The sequence below is a fragment of the Mustelus asterias genome, chromosome 10 (assembly GCF_964213995.1).
Source record: "Mustelus asterias chromosome 10, sMusAst1.hap1.1, whole genome shotgun sequence".
NCBI lineage: Eukaryota > Metazoa > Chordata > Chondrichthyes > Carcharhiniformes > Triakidae > Mustelus > Mustelus asterias.
The window spans coordinates 111,178,607-111,193,926 of NC_135810.1; the positions used below are offsets into that span (position 1 = coordinate 111,178,607).

At 40.7% G+C, this 15,320-nt stretch overlaps 1 protein-coding gene across 5 annotated transcripts in view; it reads left to right on the forward strand.

The window, feature by feature from the left end:
- The window catches only part of jade3 (jade family PHD finger 3), a 62,409-nt gene that overhangs the window by 18,609 nt on the left and 28,480 nt on the right, over positions 1–15,320 (forward strand). Inside the window, exons 2-6 of one of the 5 annotated variants that reach the window (XM_078222455.1) lie at positions 8,163–8,416; positions 10,490–10,567; positions 10,672–10,731; positions 12,349–12,431; positions 14,366–14,523. In XM_078222455.1, coding sequence (XP_078078581.1) covers positions 10,683–10,731; positions 12,349–12,431; positions 14,366–14,523 — 290 coding nt within the window. In that variant the 5' untranslated portion in view covers positions 8,163–8,416; positions 10,490–10,567; positions 10,672–10,682. Of the gene's footprint in view, positions 1–6,869; positions 7,082–8,162; positions 8,417–10,489; positions 10,568–10,671; positions 10,732–12,348; positions 12,432–14,365; positions 14,524–15,320 lie in introns of those variants that run through there. The other 4 variants (XM_078222457.1, XM_078222458.1, XM_078222454.1 and 1 more) reach the window with 4 other exon arrangements.

Genomic DNA, 15,320 nt, shown 5'->3' on the forward strand with positions numbered 1-15,320 from the left:
TAAAATTCTTAATTATTCATTTTTAATGAAACTGAGTCTATTCATTGTGGAGATATGTAGGCTTTGAGGTGATTTGATTGACGTCAACAAAATAAATTGAAAGGCTAGATTATATTCTTGTGTGGGGGGAGGAGTCAATTAGCTCACTTGGCTAAATGGCTAGTGTGTGATGCAGAATGACAATGATGTGGGAGCAGTTCCTACACTGAATCTGATTGTTTGTTCATGCAGGCCTGTCTCCTTGACTTATCCCATTCTTGATACAATCTAGTGTTCCTCAAGCTATATTACCACCTGTTTGTGGGTCTGTGGACAATGGCTAAATACCTTGCCTTATACTAAAATTATCCAAAATACAATCAAGATAATAGAAGACCAGGGGTCATGTGTATATGTTCTGTAAGCATGAAAGGTTGGCCATATTTTAGGCAGTGTATCTTTTCCGAGGATCTTTTGTAACTCGTTGCTGGTGAATGCAGTGAGATGCTTACTCTACAAACCTTCAGTGGAAAGCTAGACAGGTTCTTGGCTGGGCTAAAGCAAAACTCTTTGGTCCTTGAAATAACAAGAAATGTAAACCTGATCAATGTGATGATCTGGACTAATTTTCTACTATTTAAAGGAGCCTGAGATGAATAGTCCCAGGTAAAAGTTGAGGCTTTTTAGACTGCTGCAGATTTTTGATGTTTGCGTATGGTGGATAATGTGGAAGTAGCTTTCTTTGTGTTCTTGGCTCTCTGGAAATTCTTGATTTGCATTGGTTGGAGTAGTATGAAAAGCTCCCACAAGTGCTTACACTATTTTTGCAGTTCAGTTGTTGGTTATGTAACCCATAGCTGTTGTGACTTGCCCACCTAATCTGAATTGGAAGTGGTTTTGCTATGCTTGGTCCATCCTTTTGGCTGCCTTCAACTTTGCGTGCTGTTTACCTGTTATGAAACTGGAGGCAGTCTTTCTGTGGATGTGAAATTGTCCAAGTATCTGCAACTAAAAATTGTTTGCAGATGACCAATTTAAAATACTAAGTTAATGTTTGGTTTCTTCCCATTGCAAGAGAAACTAGTATCTTGACTGCTGTACCATTAATCTGTATCTTGGCTAAGTTAGTTGAGGGAAAAAACCTCCATTCCCTTCACGTCATATGAAGGCACAGTGTGTTTTGATGGACTTTGGTAACTCAAGTTGTTCTCATTGTTGAGCATAGCTATTGAATATTTGTTTTAGTCATTGGTCATATGGGCTAACTTGGTACTATCCATACGAATGTACGAAATAGGAGCAAAAGTAGGCCATTCGGCCCCTCAGGCCTGCTCTGCTATTCGGTAAGATTGTGACTGATCTATTTGTGTTTCCAAGTTCTACATTCCCCATCTACCTCTGAAAACGTTTGATTCCCTTGTCTAACAAGAATCTGTCTACCTCGACCTTAAAAATAATCAAGAACCGCACCTCAACCACTTTCTGAGGCCGAAAGTTCCAAAGTCGCCAAACCCCCATGAGGAGAATAAAATTCTCTTTATCTCAGTCCTAAAAGGGCAACCCCTAATTTTAAAACAGTGCTTTCTAGTTCTGGGCTCACTCACAAACGGAAACATCCTTTCCAAGTCCACCTCGTCAAGACAAGTCACCCCTTACTCATCTAAACTCTAGTGGAAACAAGCCTAGTCCGCCTGACCTTTTCTCATAAGGCAACTCACTTATTCCAGGTGTCGATTTAGTAAACCTCTGCTGAACTGCCTCCAATGCATTTACATCTTTCCTTAAAAACGGAAACAAAAACTGCGCACACTATTTGAGAATCCAATTTGATGCCTACGCATGCCCGCATAGCAGGAAGCTGAAGCCAGTTGGCTGATCCCAGCTGCTCTCCTGTATCAGGTCAAATTAACTTGGCATTGACTGTATCAGTCAGCTATACAATTACTTTACTAACTAGGTCCAGAGGGAATTAAATCTGCTTTTAAACATTTGCTTTATGCAAAATGCAAAGAAGTGCATTTAATATGGACCATTTTATGAACTGTATAAATCCAACCTTGGAAATGCCCATGTTTATTATTAGAATGATTGCTCATTGAGCCTCTACTGGCATTTGCAGGTCTAGGTCTGTAGAAGTTGCGTGAAGACATTGTACTTGGTTAAAATGTCCCAACAAATTAAGGTCAGCTTGTGATGACTCTAGTTTACATTTCTGACCAGCGGCCAAGACATTGGCTGGCACTTCCAGATTCATATTGCAGCATGAGATAAGTTGTTAATCCAAGGATCTTCCTGTCTCTTCTTGTGGATGTAATAATCCAATGCCACAATTTTAGAGAAGAGTAAGGGTGTCTTCCCTGATCTCTCTCGATCAACATCAGAAAAGAAAATTCTGGTCAATATCTCATTGCTGTTTGTGAGAGTTTGCTGTGTGCAAATTTTATAACAGCGCCTCCGCTTTGAAAGTGCTTTATTACTGTTAAATACTTTGGGGTGTTCTGAGGTTCTTACTGGTTTCAACTCATCAGCTCACACAATGCAAACCTATCTTCTGATCTCTTGGAAGTTTCTTTGTCTATTTGCTTTTGTTTCAAACCCACCCAATTCAGCATAATTTGAATGTTTTGGTGTTTTCTCATGGGACCAGGGCCACTTATTTGCAGTTTATTAAGCAATGAGTAGCCTTAGCACTGTCACATGGCACTAGTAGTGATTGTACCATTCTTAACACCATTTTTCTTTCTTTGAGGTAGACAGTTTCAATCCAGAAGCTTGTTTCCTGTTTGGTGCATTCCTAGGCTTATGTGACAAGGGGCAGCACAGTGGTTGGCACTGCTGCCTCACAGCACCAGGGACCCGGATTCGATTCCCAGCTTGGGTGACTGTGTGGAGTTTGCACATTCTCCCTGTGTCTGCGTGGGTTTCCTGCCACAATCTGAAAGACGTGCTGGTTAGGTCCATTGACCCGAACAGAAGCTGGAGCCGTGGCAACTAGGGGAATTTCACAGTAACTTCATTGCAGTGTTAATGTAAGCCTTACTTGTGACAAATAAATAAACTTTAACTTTGGTATCAGGACTTGCTAAAATCTAAATAGATTTTTTGTTGTCAACACAGCCCTTCATTTCTTTGAAGATCCTGATAAATTTATTGTCCGTGACTTTTTCATAATCAGGTCGATCTTTTATCAAAATGAATCATCAGCTCATATTTTCAGTTTCATCTGTTGTAGAGCAAGTCGTTAAGCATTTATGGATACGAAGGCCAAATCATCGATCGTAGTTCAATCATCTAGATGGACTGTCGTGTCCCATTTAATTAATTAACTGAAATTTCATGACATTGTTTTTGAATTAGTCTGTACTTTTTCCTTCCGCTGTTGAATGTGGAAGTTTGCCCTTTGTGTTGGCCACTCTTTTTGAATCTGTGGCTCTTTGTCTTACTCTACATTTTATAGAGTAGTCATGATCTATTTGTATTTACCTTTTCCAAGTCCGTAACTATCTTTTACGTACATGTATACAATCATCTCTTGGGCAAGTTTGTTCTAAACTAAGAAACCCACTCTTTTCCAGTCTGTACTTTTGATTTAGGCACCCAAACCTGCGAACAGACTTGTGGCTCTTATCTACATTTCATTCTGTGCCAGAATCAGTTTTGCTTCCTGGTAACCAGAACTCAACACAATATTCAAATATGGTGTCATCAGAGCACGGTATACTTTGACCACAACTTGCATGATGTATACTCCATTGTTTGATATATGATCTAATATTAATTTTGGCTTTGTTTACTGCTTTGCAATGATTGGATGTGTTGAGGATCAAATCTACTAAGATTTATGGTCTCCTTAATTGCTTAGCTATTTAAGCAGCATTCATGAAGCATGCATGTCACACATTTTCCTTCCAAAGTGCCATAATTCTTGCCAACCAGCTTTAAGTTTAATCTGACATTGTTGCGATCATGTACGTATTCTTCCCAGCACTATAATTTGTGACAAATCCTTTGATTCCACACCCTAATTTAACATCTGCATATGTGGGTTCGTGGTGGGAGATACAGGAAGGATATCAGAGGTAGGTTCTTTACGCAGAGAGTGGTTGGGGTGTGGAATGGACTGCCTGCAGTGATAGTGGAGTCAGACACTTTAGGAACATTTAAGCGGTTATTGGATAGGCACAATGGAGCACACCAGGATGCTAGGGAGTGGGATAGCTTGATCTTGGTTTCAGATAAAGCTCGGCACAACATCGTGGGCCGAAGGGCCTGTTCTGTGCTGTACTGTTCTATGTGACTGATTATAAGAGTTTCTGAATCCAAGTTATTTATATACATTAGTAACAGTAATGGTGGTTCCAACAGTGACCCCTTGGCATGTCTCACAGAAGAACTTCGACATAACATAATTAACAATTATTATGTGAGTACATCATTAGATGTGATTTTATATTATTGCTTTCACACTGACTTTTTGCCATTCTAGGGCTGACAACTTTAAAAATGCCAATCTTGCAAAGCTGATAGAAATCCTAAAGTTATTGGAGTCTTTTTGAAAAAGAGACATGCTGTCAAAGATTTTCATCTTTCCCTCATTCAAACAGTTCATAAACTGGGCGGCACGGTAGCACAGTGGTTAACACTGCTGCTTCACAGCATCAGGGACCTGGGTTCGATTTCCGGCTTGGGTCAGTGTGCGGAGTTTGCATGTTCTCCCCATGTCTGCATGGGTTTCCTCAGAGTGCTCCGGTTTCCTCCCACAGTCTGAAAGACGCGCTGGTTAGGTGCATTGACCCGAACAGGCGCCAGATTGTGACGACTAGGGAAATTTCATTCATTGCAATGTTAATGTAAGCTTTACTTGTGACTAATAAATAAACTTTTAAAAAGAGTACCCAATGGTAAATGAAACAACAATTTGCACTACGTGAGAAGAGAGTGCTAATTGGCTGTCAAGTGGTGTCTGATTGGTTTTTGATATCTTGAATTTGGCCTTTGTTGTAACTCTGTCTCAGGTATACAAATGTTGTTTGGCAGTACATTGCTATTGAAGTTTTCCTCTTGCATTCATCAGGACAGTTCATAAGGATAGGTGTAGGAAAGGGGACAATAAATTTATAACATATGAGAAGAAACAACATAGTTAAGTGTGACTTTAAAATTGAAGCTTATGAAAATCAAATGAGGATTGTTGCTGAAGAATCAATAGGGCAATCCTAATGCAGGAGCAGTCACCAGCATACGGACTATGGTGCATGTCCAAAGCTGGCTATTTTTTGATTTGGAGAGTTAGTGTAAATTGGGCAGTATAACTCACTACTGTAGGATTATATTGTTCTCTAAATTATAAATCTGTGAAATGGTTGGATACAGTTTAACACTGTCATTGATTAAAGATTTCTGTGGAACCTGTATCCCTGTGTGCAAGTTCTCCACACATTCCACTTTCCTGAATTTAAAACATTAAATGTTCTTCCTGGAAGTTTAACTTTGCTTTCACTAATTTTTGACTTGTCGGGTAAGCGATCTGTTGAAAGCCAAATCAGTGCAGTTAATATATCAATTTTGTAATTTATGAGCATACTTTAATTATGAAATGGGGACTGCTCAGGAAATAATTTTCTCTTTCATTGGCTTTGTTGAAGTGGATCTAATTTAAAATAGCATTACTTTCTTTTAATACGTGACCTTCTCAATGAATTTTTAAACTAAAAAAAAATTAAGATTTGTGAAGCTTCAAAGAAGATGAACATTAATTTTTAAAATTGAATCAATATTGTAGTACAATTGATTATTGCTGAGCTACAGCAGAGCAATAAGAAAAACAGCAAACCACACTAAATTAAGTTGGCGGAAGGAGGAGGGGAAAAAAAATCATCATTGCTCTAATGGAATAAGCACACGGCCATCATGTGAACTCAAAGGTGCATCTGCTCCGCAACTCCAGCATCACTGTTCAGCAACATGAGAGCTGCTCACAGACTCCGTTTTAGTGCAGTGCATGGTGAATAATTACAGGTCTGATTTGACCCCAGAGCAAAGTAGCCCGTCATGCCATTTTACTTCACCATTTCAGCCTTTGCAGCCAATGGAGTGCACTTGATTGTTTCTGTGTTGAAATTCCATCTGTTTGCTGAATTTCCATGCAAGTTCAAATCCTCCTGTGTGCCTAGCCTGTTCAGCTTTGGGATTTTCCACCTTCATTAGCTTTGTACCAACTGCAACATTATGCTTTGTGACATCTTGCCCCATATCATGTATCCAAGATGGAGCCGGAGCGAGGCGACTTCTGGCAAGCTGTGCCCAGCATACCTTCTAATTCTATCTTTTACTCTCGTTCTATGCTTCTAAAACTTCGTTCTAACTCTTTTACATTCTGCACTCTCTCCTTTCCTTCTCTATGAATGGTATACTTTGTCTGTATAGCAAGAAACAATACTTTTCACTGTACACTAATACATGTGACAATAAATCAAATCAAAAAAATAATTTGTGAATTTATTAAACAAAGGAGGTCTTAAAACAAACTCTGTGACCCCACTGATATTCTACAAGGCGGATACATGCCATTCCCTTTCACCCTGTTAATTACATTATGTATCCATTGTGTGTTATTAATTGAATCCCACTTTTATTTTCAGTACCAGCCTTTGGAGAGTACCTGTATCAAAGGCCTTGATGAAATCCAAGTACATCACATCCATTGCTTTTCCTGTTGTCATGCCTTCAAAGAAAACCAGGAAGTTGGGTTGACAAGATCTTTTCCTTCATGAACCCGTATATAGATTGAAATAGAGATAACCAATGCTCTGGGGTCATCTATTTAGATAGAATTTATGAATTTCCATAGCTTCCTTATGCTCGCTTGTGACGAGCATATGTAGTGAACCAGCACTACTGGTATGGCTGCTTCTGATTGTGTCTTTTAAGATTGTGCAAATAAACTTGAGCACCAAAGTAAATCAGGTTTATTTGTACTGTCTTAAATTACACAACCATCAATTTACTATGTTGATTTTTAGAAAATGGATCCACAGTTGTATGCAAAATCTCTGGTTTATAATTTCCTGAATAATATTTGCAATTTCCTTTTTTTAAAAAGGTAAGAGTAATGTCTGGCTTCTTACAGTCTTCCTAACCCCTCTAGTGTTTAGTGATCTCTGATGGTTTGGCTTGAACAATGAGTAAACCCATAAATAACTCTGTGGCAGTGAACATAGTTTTTGAGCTTTGTTCACTTTTATTTTCTTTAGTGTATCTTTATGTGGCCTTTATTAAATTACAGATGTACATTATCCCTTCGCTTTTATAATTTCAATGCAGGGTTGGACATCCCTTCATCTCCAACCTTCTTTTGTTGGGTCTCTTAATGTGTCCTGAAAATTGTGTATAGGCAGCTGTGAAACCATTTGAAAACATGCCAGACCTCTTGTAAGCAGCTTGGGCTTTCTCATCATTATTATTATGAGGAAGTTTATTGCCATTTCCCTCATGAACTGTACTAGACCGTTTTAGTTCAGTAACAAATATTCTTGTTTTAAAATTGATTTTTTTTCTTGTATAGCCTATAGATCCTGAAAAAATAATCTTCCCCAACACTTCTACCAATTATGAAATAGAAATATCGGAGCTCCAGAGCACTTAAAAATTCATGGGGCATTGCTAGCTAGGCGAGTCTTTTTATTTCTCTTGAGCAGATAATGGTGAGCTGCCTTGAAGCGCTGCACTGTGGATACACACACACTGCTGTTTGAGAGGAAGTTACAAGGTTTTGACCCAGCGACACCCGAGTGGTGATATAGTTGCACTTCAGGATGGTTTAAAATTTATTAGTGTCACAACTATGCGTACATTAACACTGCAATGAGTTACTGTGAAAATCTCCTAGTCGCCACGCTCTAGTGCCTATTTGGGTACACTGAGAGAGAATTTAGCCTGGCCAATGCACCTAATCAGCATGTCTTTCGGACTATGGAAGGAAACCGGAGGAAACCCATGCAGACACGGTGGAGAACGTGCAAACTCCGCACACACAGTGACCCAAGCCGGGAGTCAAACCTTGGTCCCTGGTGCAGTGAGGCAGCAGTGCTTGCCGCTGTGCTGCCCATTGGTGTGATGGTGTGCGCCGTGGTGGGGAACATGCAGATGGTGGTGTGCCCATGCATCTGATTCTCTTGTCCTAGGTGGCAGAGGTCGTGGGTTTGGAAGATGCTGTCAAAGGAACCCCGGTGAGCTGCTGCGGTGTATCTTATTTGTAGATGGTACACACTGCTGCCACTGTTGTTGATGGTGGATGGCTGCCAATCAAGCAGGTTGCTTTGTCCTGGATGGGGTCATGCTTCTTGAGCATTGTTGGAGCTGCACTAATCCAGCAAGTGGCGAATATTCCATCACACTCCTGACCTTTGACTTGTAGATGGTGGAAAGACTTTGGGAGGTGAGTTACTGACCACAGAATTCACAGCCTCTGAACTATTGTTATAGATACAGTATATGGCTGCTTCAGTTCAGTTTCTGGTTAATGGTAACCCCTAGAATTTTGATCATGGGGGATTCGGTGATGGTAATGTCATTAAGTGTAATGGGGTGATGATTAGATTCTCTGTTGTTAGAGATGGTCATTGTCTGGCATTTGCATGGTGTGAATGTTACTTGCTACTAGTCAGGTGTTGTCCAGGCCTTTAACCCTTTTAGTATTTTGTCTAAATTGCGTTTTATTAGGATTTCTGTAGCAAAACTTTAAAGACTTCAATATTTACTATTGATTTTGCAAGGAAACACTTGATATAGTTTTGGGAATTGGCAGTATTCACTGAGTGAGATTCATATCCAAGGGAGGCAGGTACTGTGCAAATTTGGCCTTTGGTAAACTTGTGTAAGCTGGCTGTTAACTGGAAACCCTATCGTGTTGAGTAGTATGCAAAGATTCCTGGTTTGAATATGTGGACCTGATGTTTATTCTGAGCTGCCTTTGTTTTAAAGTCACTTCAAGGTTAGTATCACAGCTGAGCCTTACCCTTAATTCTGTTCTCACTCGAGGTGTCCATATGTGAATTTTCTAACGAGTAGCCAAACAATGATCAGGAACACTGGTTGCTGGCTTTTACCACTTGTGTTTTCCAACCAAGATGTTTTAAGATAAAATTTTACACCCAACCATTTCTCCAGCTGGGCACTGAGTAAGTACAGAATTGAATTTGGACCAGAGATATCCTGGTTAGTACTGCAGTTTAGTTTTCCCTTATTAGTTAACTACTCAGTTAATGGTAGGGTGTTGGGGAGAGTTACAGAACAAAGAGATCTAGAGGTACATGTTCATAGCTCCTTGAAAGTGGAGTCACAGGTGGACAGAGTGGTGAAGAAGGCATTCGGCATGCTTGGTTTCATCGGTCAGAACATTGAATACAGGAGTTCATAGAAATCATAGAAACCCTACAGTGCAGAAGGAGGCCATTCGGCCCATCGAGTCTGCACCGACCACAATCCCACCCAGGCCCTATCCCCGTCACCCCACATATTTACCCGCTAATCTAAGCATCTCAGGACTCTAAGGGGCAATTTTTAACCTGGCCAATCAACCTAACCCGCACATCTTTGGACTGTGGGAGGAAACCGGAGCACCCGGAGGAAACCCACGCAGACACGAGGAGAATGTGCAAACTCCACACAGACAGTGACCCGAGCCGGGAATCGAACCCGGGACCCTGGAACTGTGAAGCAGCAGTGCTAACCACTGTGCTACCGTGCCGCCCCGAGTTGGGATGTCTTGTTGAAGTTGTACAAGAAATTGGTCAGGCCACACTTGGAATAGTGTGTACAGTTCTGGTCACTCTATTATAGAAAGGATATTATTAAACTAGAAAGAGTGCAGAAAAGATTTACCAGGATGCTACCAGGACTTGATGGATTGAGTTATAAGGGGAGGCTGAATAGACTGGGACTTTTTTCTCTGGAGCGTGGGAGGCTGAGGGGTGACCTTGTAGGGGTCTATAAACTAATGAGGGGCATAGACAAGGTAGAGAGTCAATATCTTTTCCCAAAGGCAGGGGAGTATAAAACTTGGGGGCATCGGTTTAAGGTGAGAGGGGAGAGATACAAAAGTGTCCGGAGGGGCAATTTTTTCACACGGAGGGTGGTGGGTGTCTGGAACAAGCTGCCAGAGATGGTAGTAGAGGCGGGTACAATTTTATCTTTTAAAAAGCATTTAGATAGTTACATGGGTACGATGGGTATAGAGGGATATGGGCCAATTGGGATTAGCTTAGGGTTTTAAAAAAAAGGGCGGCATGGACAAGTTGGGCCGAAGGGCCTGTTTCCATGCTGTAAACCTCTATGACTCTATTAGGCTATCAGATGAGCTACGGCATTGTTTCATTATTGAATGATGCAAAGTGTCGTGACAATTTTCACTTAGTCACAACAATCCTTGAAGTACATGCGTAAATTTTGAAACTTTCAAATATGTAAGATGTTTACTGAATTAATCTATTTTTTTCTTCTCCCTTTGTAGCGCTAACTTGTGTGGATGATGGATTCAGCACCTGATATACAATATTGAATTAGTATGTGCATATACTTAGAATTTATGGTAAGTCAGATGTGCATATTTGAATATCCACTGGTGTGGAATTAAATCAGTGCTGTATTTGATGTACTAGAATTGGAAAACTGAACCTCTTCCTTTCCTTAAAGGGCATGACAGGATGAAACGCAACAGACATTTGAGCAGCAGTGACAGTTCAGACAATGAGAGTAAGTGAAAAGATGGTATTGTACCCCTCCTATCCAAGTGTATCCTTGTGGCCATCTGTTTTTTTTTTGCCTAAGACCTCTAGCTGTTATTTCTGTATTTACCATGTCCGAAAACGGCATGATGCCATTTGGGATATTCATTTTGATTCAGCCTGTAAGTGAATCCTCATTTCAAAGCCTGAGTTTGACACTTACTGGCTTGCATGCAAGCGACAGAAGCAATCAAGGTAGTCATATGAAAGTGGAAATGTTATTTTGGGAGATCTTTCTTCTCTGAAATTGCAGCAATACTGCTCAGACAATGGCTTGTAACTTCCTGGTTCCCCAGCATCAGATTTGGGGGCTAATCCAAAGATGTGCTGGGAAATCCCTTTCCAGTGTTCCCAGGTAAGGATTTACACGACAATTGTCAAGTGCTAACTGTCCCTGAACAATTGCGCTGTGCTGGGAACCATTTGACAAAGCGATTTTAAACTGCTAACTTCAGATGGTTCTGCCAGTGATGCACTAATAGTTACTCTGAAAGAATTAGAAGAAATAAAACCACTTCTAACTTCAGTATAACTATTCTAAAGACCCAGACACACACTTGCATGGGCCATCCCCAGCCTCCTTGACCTGATGTCCAACACCCCCCACCTTCCACATCCCATTCATTTACCTTCGACACCTACCTTCTCCCTGGCCTGTTATTTTCAATGGGACATTTAAACTCACCTACTTAAAGGCTGCTAGTGCCATAAAAGAGGGGGCATGACCTCCTTTGCTCTGCTTCTTTTACACTCGCTGGAGCCGGGGACGTACTGAGCTGTCCGAATCTCACCCAGCCTGAGTCAGGGAGGTTAGGCGAGACAGGCGTTTTAGAATTTTATCGCAGGTAAGTCAGTACAGAGTGGCAGTCCACTGCTGATTGCCACTTGGAGGAAGTCTGGCCCTTGTGCTTCAGAAAGTTCCTTTGAACTGCCAGTTATTTAAATAAGCTGCACATTGATAAAAAATGTTCTCGGAGAGAAAGATATTCCAAAGAAAGGAGGCTTTTGCCATATTGTACGTCAGTCTTCCAAATTAAACTTCTGTGATTAAGCTGTCAATGGGGATCTGTACAATGATGTGCTGGGGGACGCATAAAGAAAAAACCCATCACTGTCACCAAAGTTGCCTGCAGATGAATTACCTCAGACTATTGAAATGCAAATTCTGCAACATGTATGAATGCCAGTAATATTTAGAATTAACACTCAATCCGTGGTCCAAAGGATTTTTTTCTACATTTGCTCTTGAGGTGCAACTGACACTTGTAAGACAGCTTTTATTTCCCATCTTTCGTTGTTCTGATGAAAATAAGTCGACCACATAGATTGGACTGGAGTCAAAATTATCCCAGACCGGGTAAGAGTAGCAGACTTTCTTCACCGAAGAGCACACATAGTGAATGAGGAACTGATTATCCGAAGTTGTATTTATAGTTTCCCAATTTACCTGTTTGTTTTAATCCTGTTTTGAGTATCTTGTTCTTGCAACATATTTCAATTAGATCTCTAATCGTGTGATGTCTCGTGTCTTAATCTTGGCTTTATGTTATGTTCTCAATGTTGACTATTGTAACTTCCTACGTAGGTCCTTCAACGTCGTTGTCCTCCCATTCAAAGTACAGGAGTGACCGGCATGCCTCAGCTCGTGGGAAGAAGAAACTTGCTGAGGTTGGTACATAATGAGAAACAAGTTATTATAAATGTTTAATTTGTAAGGTTTAAAAAAAAACTTGATTTTCACTGCGTGACAAGTAGACCATGAATTTTTGAGGAAAAAACATGTATGCATATATGATTAAACTTTGAGCCCTGACAATCTTTCTCAAGTAGGGAAAAATTGCAAGAAAAGTACAAGATTTCCCTGTATCCGTGGGAGGTTAGCTTTTCACACGCAAGCTCCTGTAAACTTGGAATAATAGTGAATCTATCATCTGACGCCTTCTAGAGCTTGCAGAATTTTTTTTGTTTCCTAACCAGCATGGTGGCAGAGTGTTTAGCACTGCTGCATCACAGTGCCAGGGTCCCGGGTTCAATTCTGGCCTCAGGTCCCCATCAATGTGGAGTTTGCACACTCTCCCCGTATCTGCGAGGGTTTCCTCTTGGTGCTCCAGTTTCCTCCCACAGTCTAAAGATGTTCAGGTTAGGTGGATTGCCCATGCTAAATTGCCCATTAGCGTCAGGGGGACAGGCAGGGTAAATATGGGGGGGGGTTACAGGGATTCTAGGTGGGATTGTTATTGGTCCAGGCTTAATGGGCTGAATGGCTTGCTTCTGCACCACTAATTCTATTCTATTCTAACCACAAAAGCCAGAGATGTAAAGATCTATAATTTTTCTTGCAAAGAAAATTCTAAATTGGGTAAATTTCCTTCCAAGATCTGTGCATACAACCAATGTATAAACGATCGATTACAGTAATTCCCCTATTTGAAAGGGGGGGGGGGTGGAGAGCAGATTCACAAGAATGGTACCATGACTTACTGGATTGAATTGTGATCCTGTTTCATAAACCTGGCGTGAATTGCCTTGCGGTTAGGAGATATCGTGATGATCTGATTCAAGGTGTTTTGAATGTTGAAAAGGTCTCATTGACTCGGTACAGAAAAAAAGCTATCTCCTCTGGTGGGGGAAATCAAGAGCAAGGGACATGATTAGAATCAAACAATTCAGCAGCAAAATCAGGAAGCATTTTTAATGCACAGTGTGGTAGAATTTTGGAACGTTTTTCCTCCTCCTCACCCCCATGCTTCCCAAAATGACAGGGGTTACTCTGGCAATTTTAGATTTCAAGATTGAAAAAGATTTTGTGAGCTAAGGGCAGACAGGGTTAAGGAACATATGGGTGGGAAAATAAAAATTCAGTTGTAGATCAGTAGTGATCTAATTAAATTGCATAGCAGGCCCAAGGGGCTGAATGACCTTCTCCCTTACCCAACTGCATCACTGTTTTACAGGGAGAGTGAACTGATTTTCACCTAGACCTTAATATTAGCGCACATAAGCTTGATGGAACTGAATTCTGATAATTGAAATCTCCTTGAAGTTCATCAGGCTGGCTTTCTCGTGCAAGATAAAAGCAGAATACCGCGGATGCAGAAAGTGCTGGAAAATCTCAGCTTTCTCATATTTTTCTAACAGGAAAATGAAAAGTTAGGACAAATCAAAAGATCAGTGAACGAGAGTACCCCTCGGGTTTATTAATCTGAATCTGTTGTTGGCATTGTCAACTTGAGAAAACGTAACATGTCATTGAGCATTTAAAAATGTATCGGCCAAGGGTTTCAGTTTATTGTCATATCTTTTTAGGGACAAGGTAAAGGTTATGCTCGGGCACATTTATCTTCCTTCTACTCTTCTATTCTCCCTGGCTGAAATGGTGCGTGATCTGTCCCAAAAAGCCTCTGCTTATTCTGCCGTGCATTTAATCACTAGATGGTGCACAAGAACTACTTTGGATGAAACTCTCATGTTGACGAGCCGTGTGAGGAACTATGGAATTGGGCCAGATTCTTGCCATGGTGTAGCACAGTGCGTTATCTCCTCTGCACATTTTGGCAACCTCTTTAAATGTTCATTTAAATATTTTAGTTTTGCTTTTGTAGGTATTCAGGAAGGATCTCATCAGTGCCATGAAGATTCCAGACTCCCACCATGTGAACCAGGATGAATACTATCTGTTAGCTGATCAATGGAAGCAGGAGTGGGAGAAAGGAGTTCAGGTTCCAGCCAGTCCAGAAACCATTCCAGATCCATCTGTTCGGTAACCATTGTTTCCATTAATTGTTACAGGTGCCTGACACCTAACGGGTTCAAAATTGCAAATACAGTTTTGTGGTGAAGAGTTGAATGGACGTTGTATATTAGTGTCTTCCTATTAAGTTCTTGATCATGTTAATTCCATTCGCCCAGAAATTGTTTTGGTCATAGCAAAACAACAGCACATCAGTAAGTGAACCTGTGGCACAGGAATATCTGAAGTGAAAAATGAGATGCATGTTAGAAATGTTAATCACGACATTCTGGAGTTTGGGACTTAAGCAGTAATGGGTAGAGAAATTACTTTGGGGTGTGAGAAAATACTGAGTGACGTGTCCCACTGATGATTATTGGACTATTTGTAACTTTTATAATTTGAATCCAATCCAAAGCAACGTGATAAATTAGAAGTTGAAACCAAACTAGCGTGAACAGTGAAAATGAACTAATGAGGAGTTGCGAATGACTTGGACTTGCGAACTATTTGAGTGGTCAGAACAACGGCAAATGAAGTTTAATACAGACAAATGTTAAGTACTGTACAAAGTTAGGGAAAATGAACAAAGCAGATGCTTGGACAGTGGTGAAGAAGTAGTGGGGAGGCTGGGGAGTCTTAGTGGACTTGACACTCAGTCCTGAATATCAGCATTTAAAATATCCAGTGGAATAATGAACAATGTTAGTTAAACAGTACGTTGCAAATCAGAAAGTCATGAACAAAGTGCAGTGTATTCTGGTCAACCCACACCTTGCCATGCTGTCTATTTCTGATCATCAAGAAGTGAGGGAGGCATTCAAGCC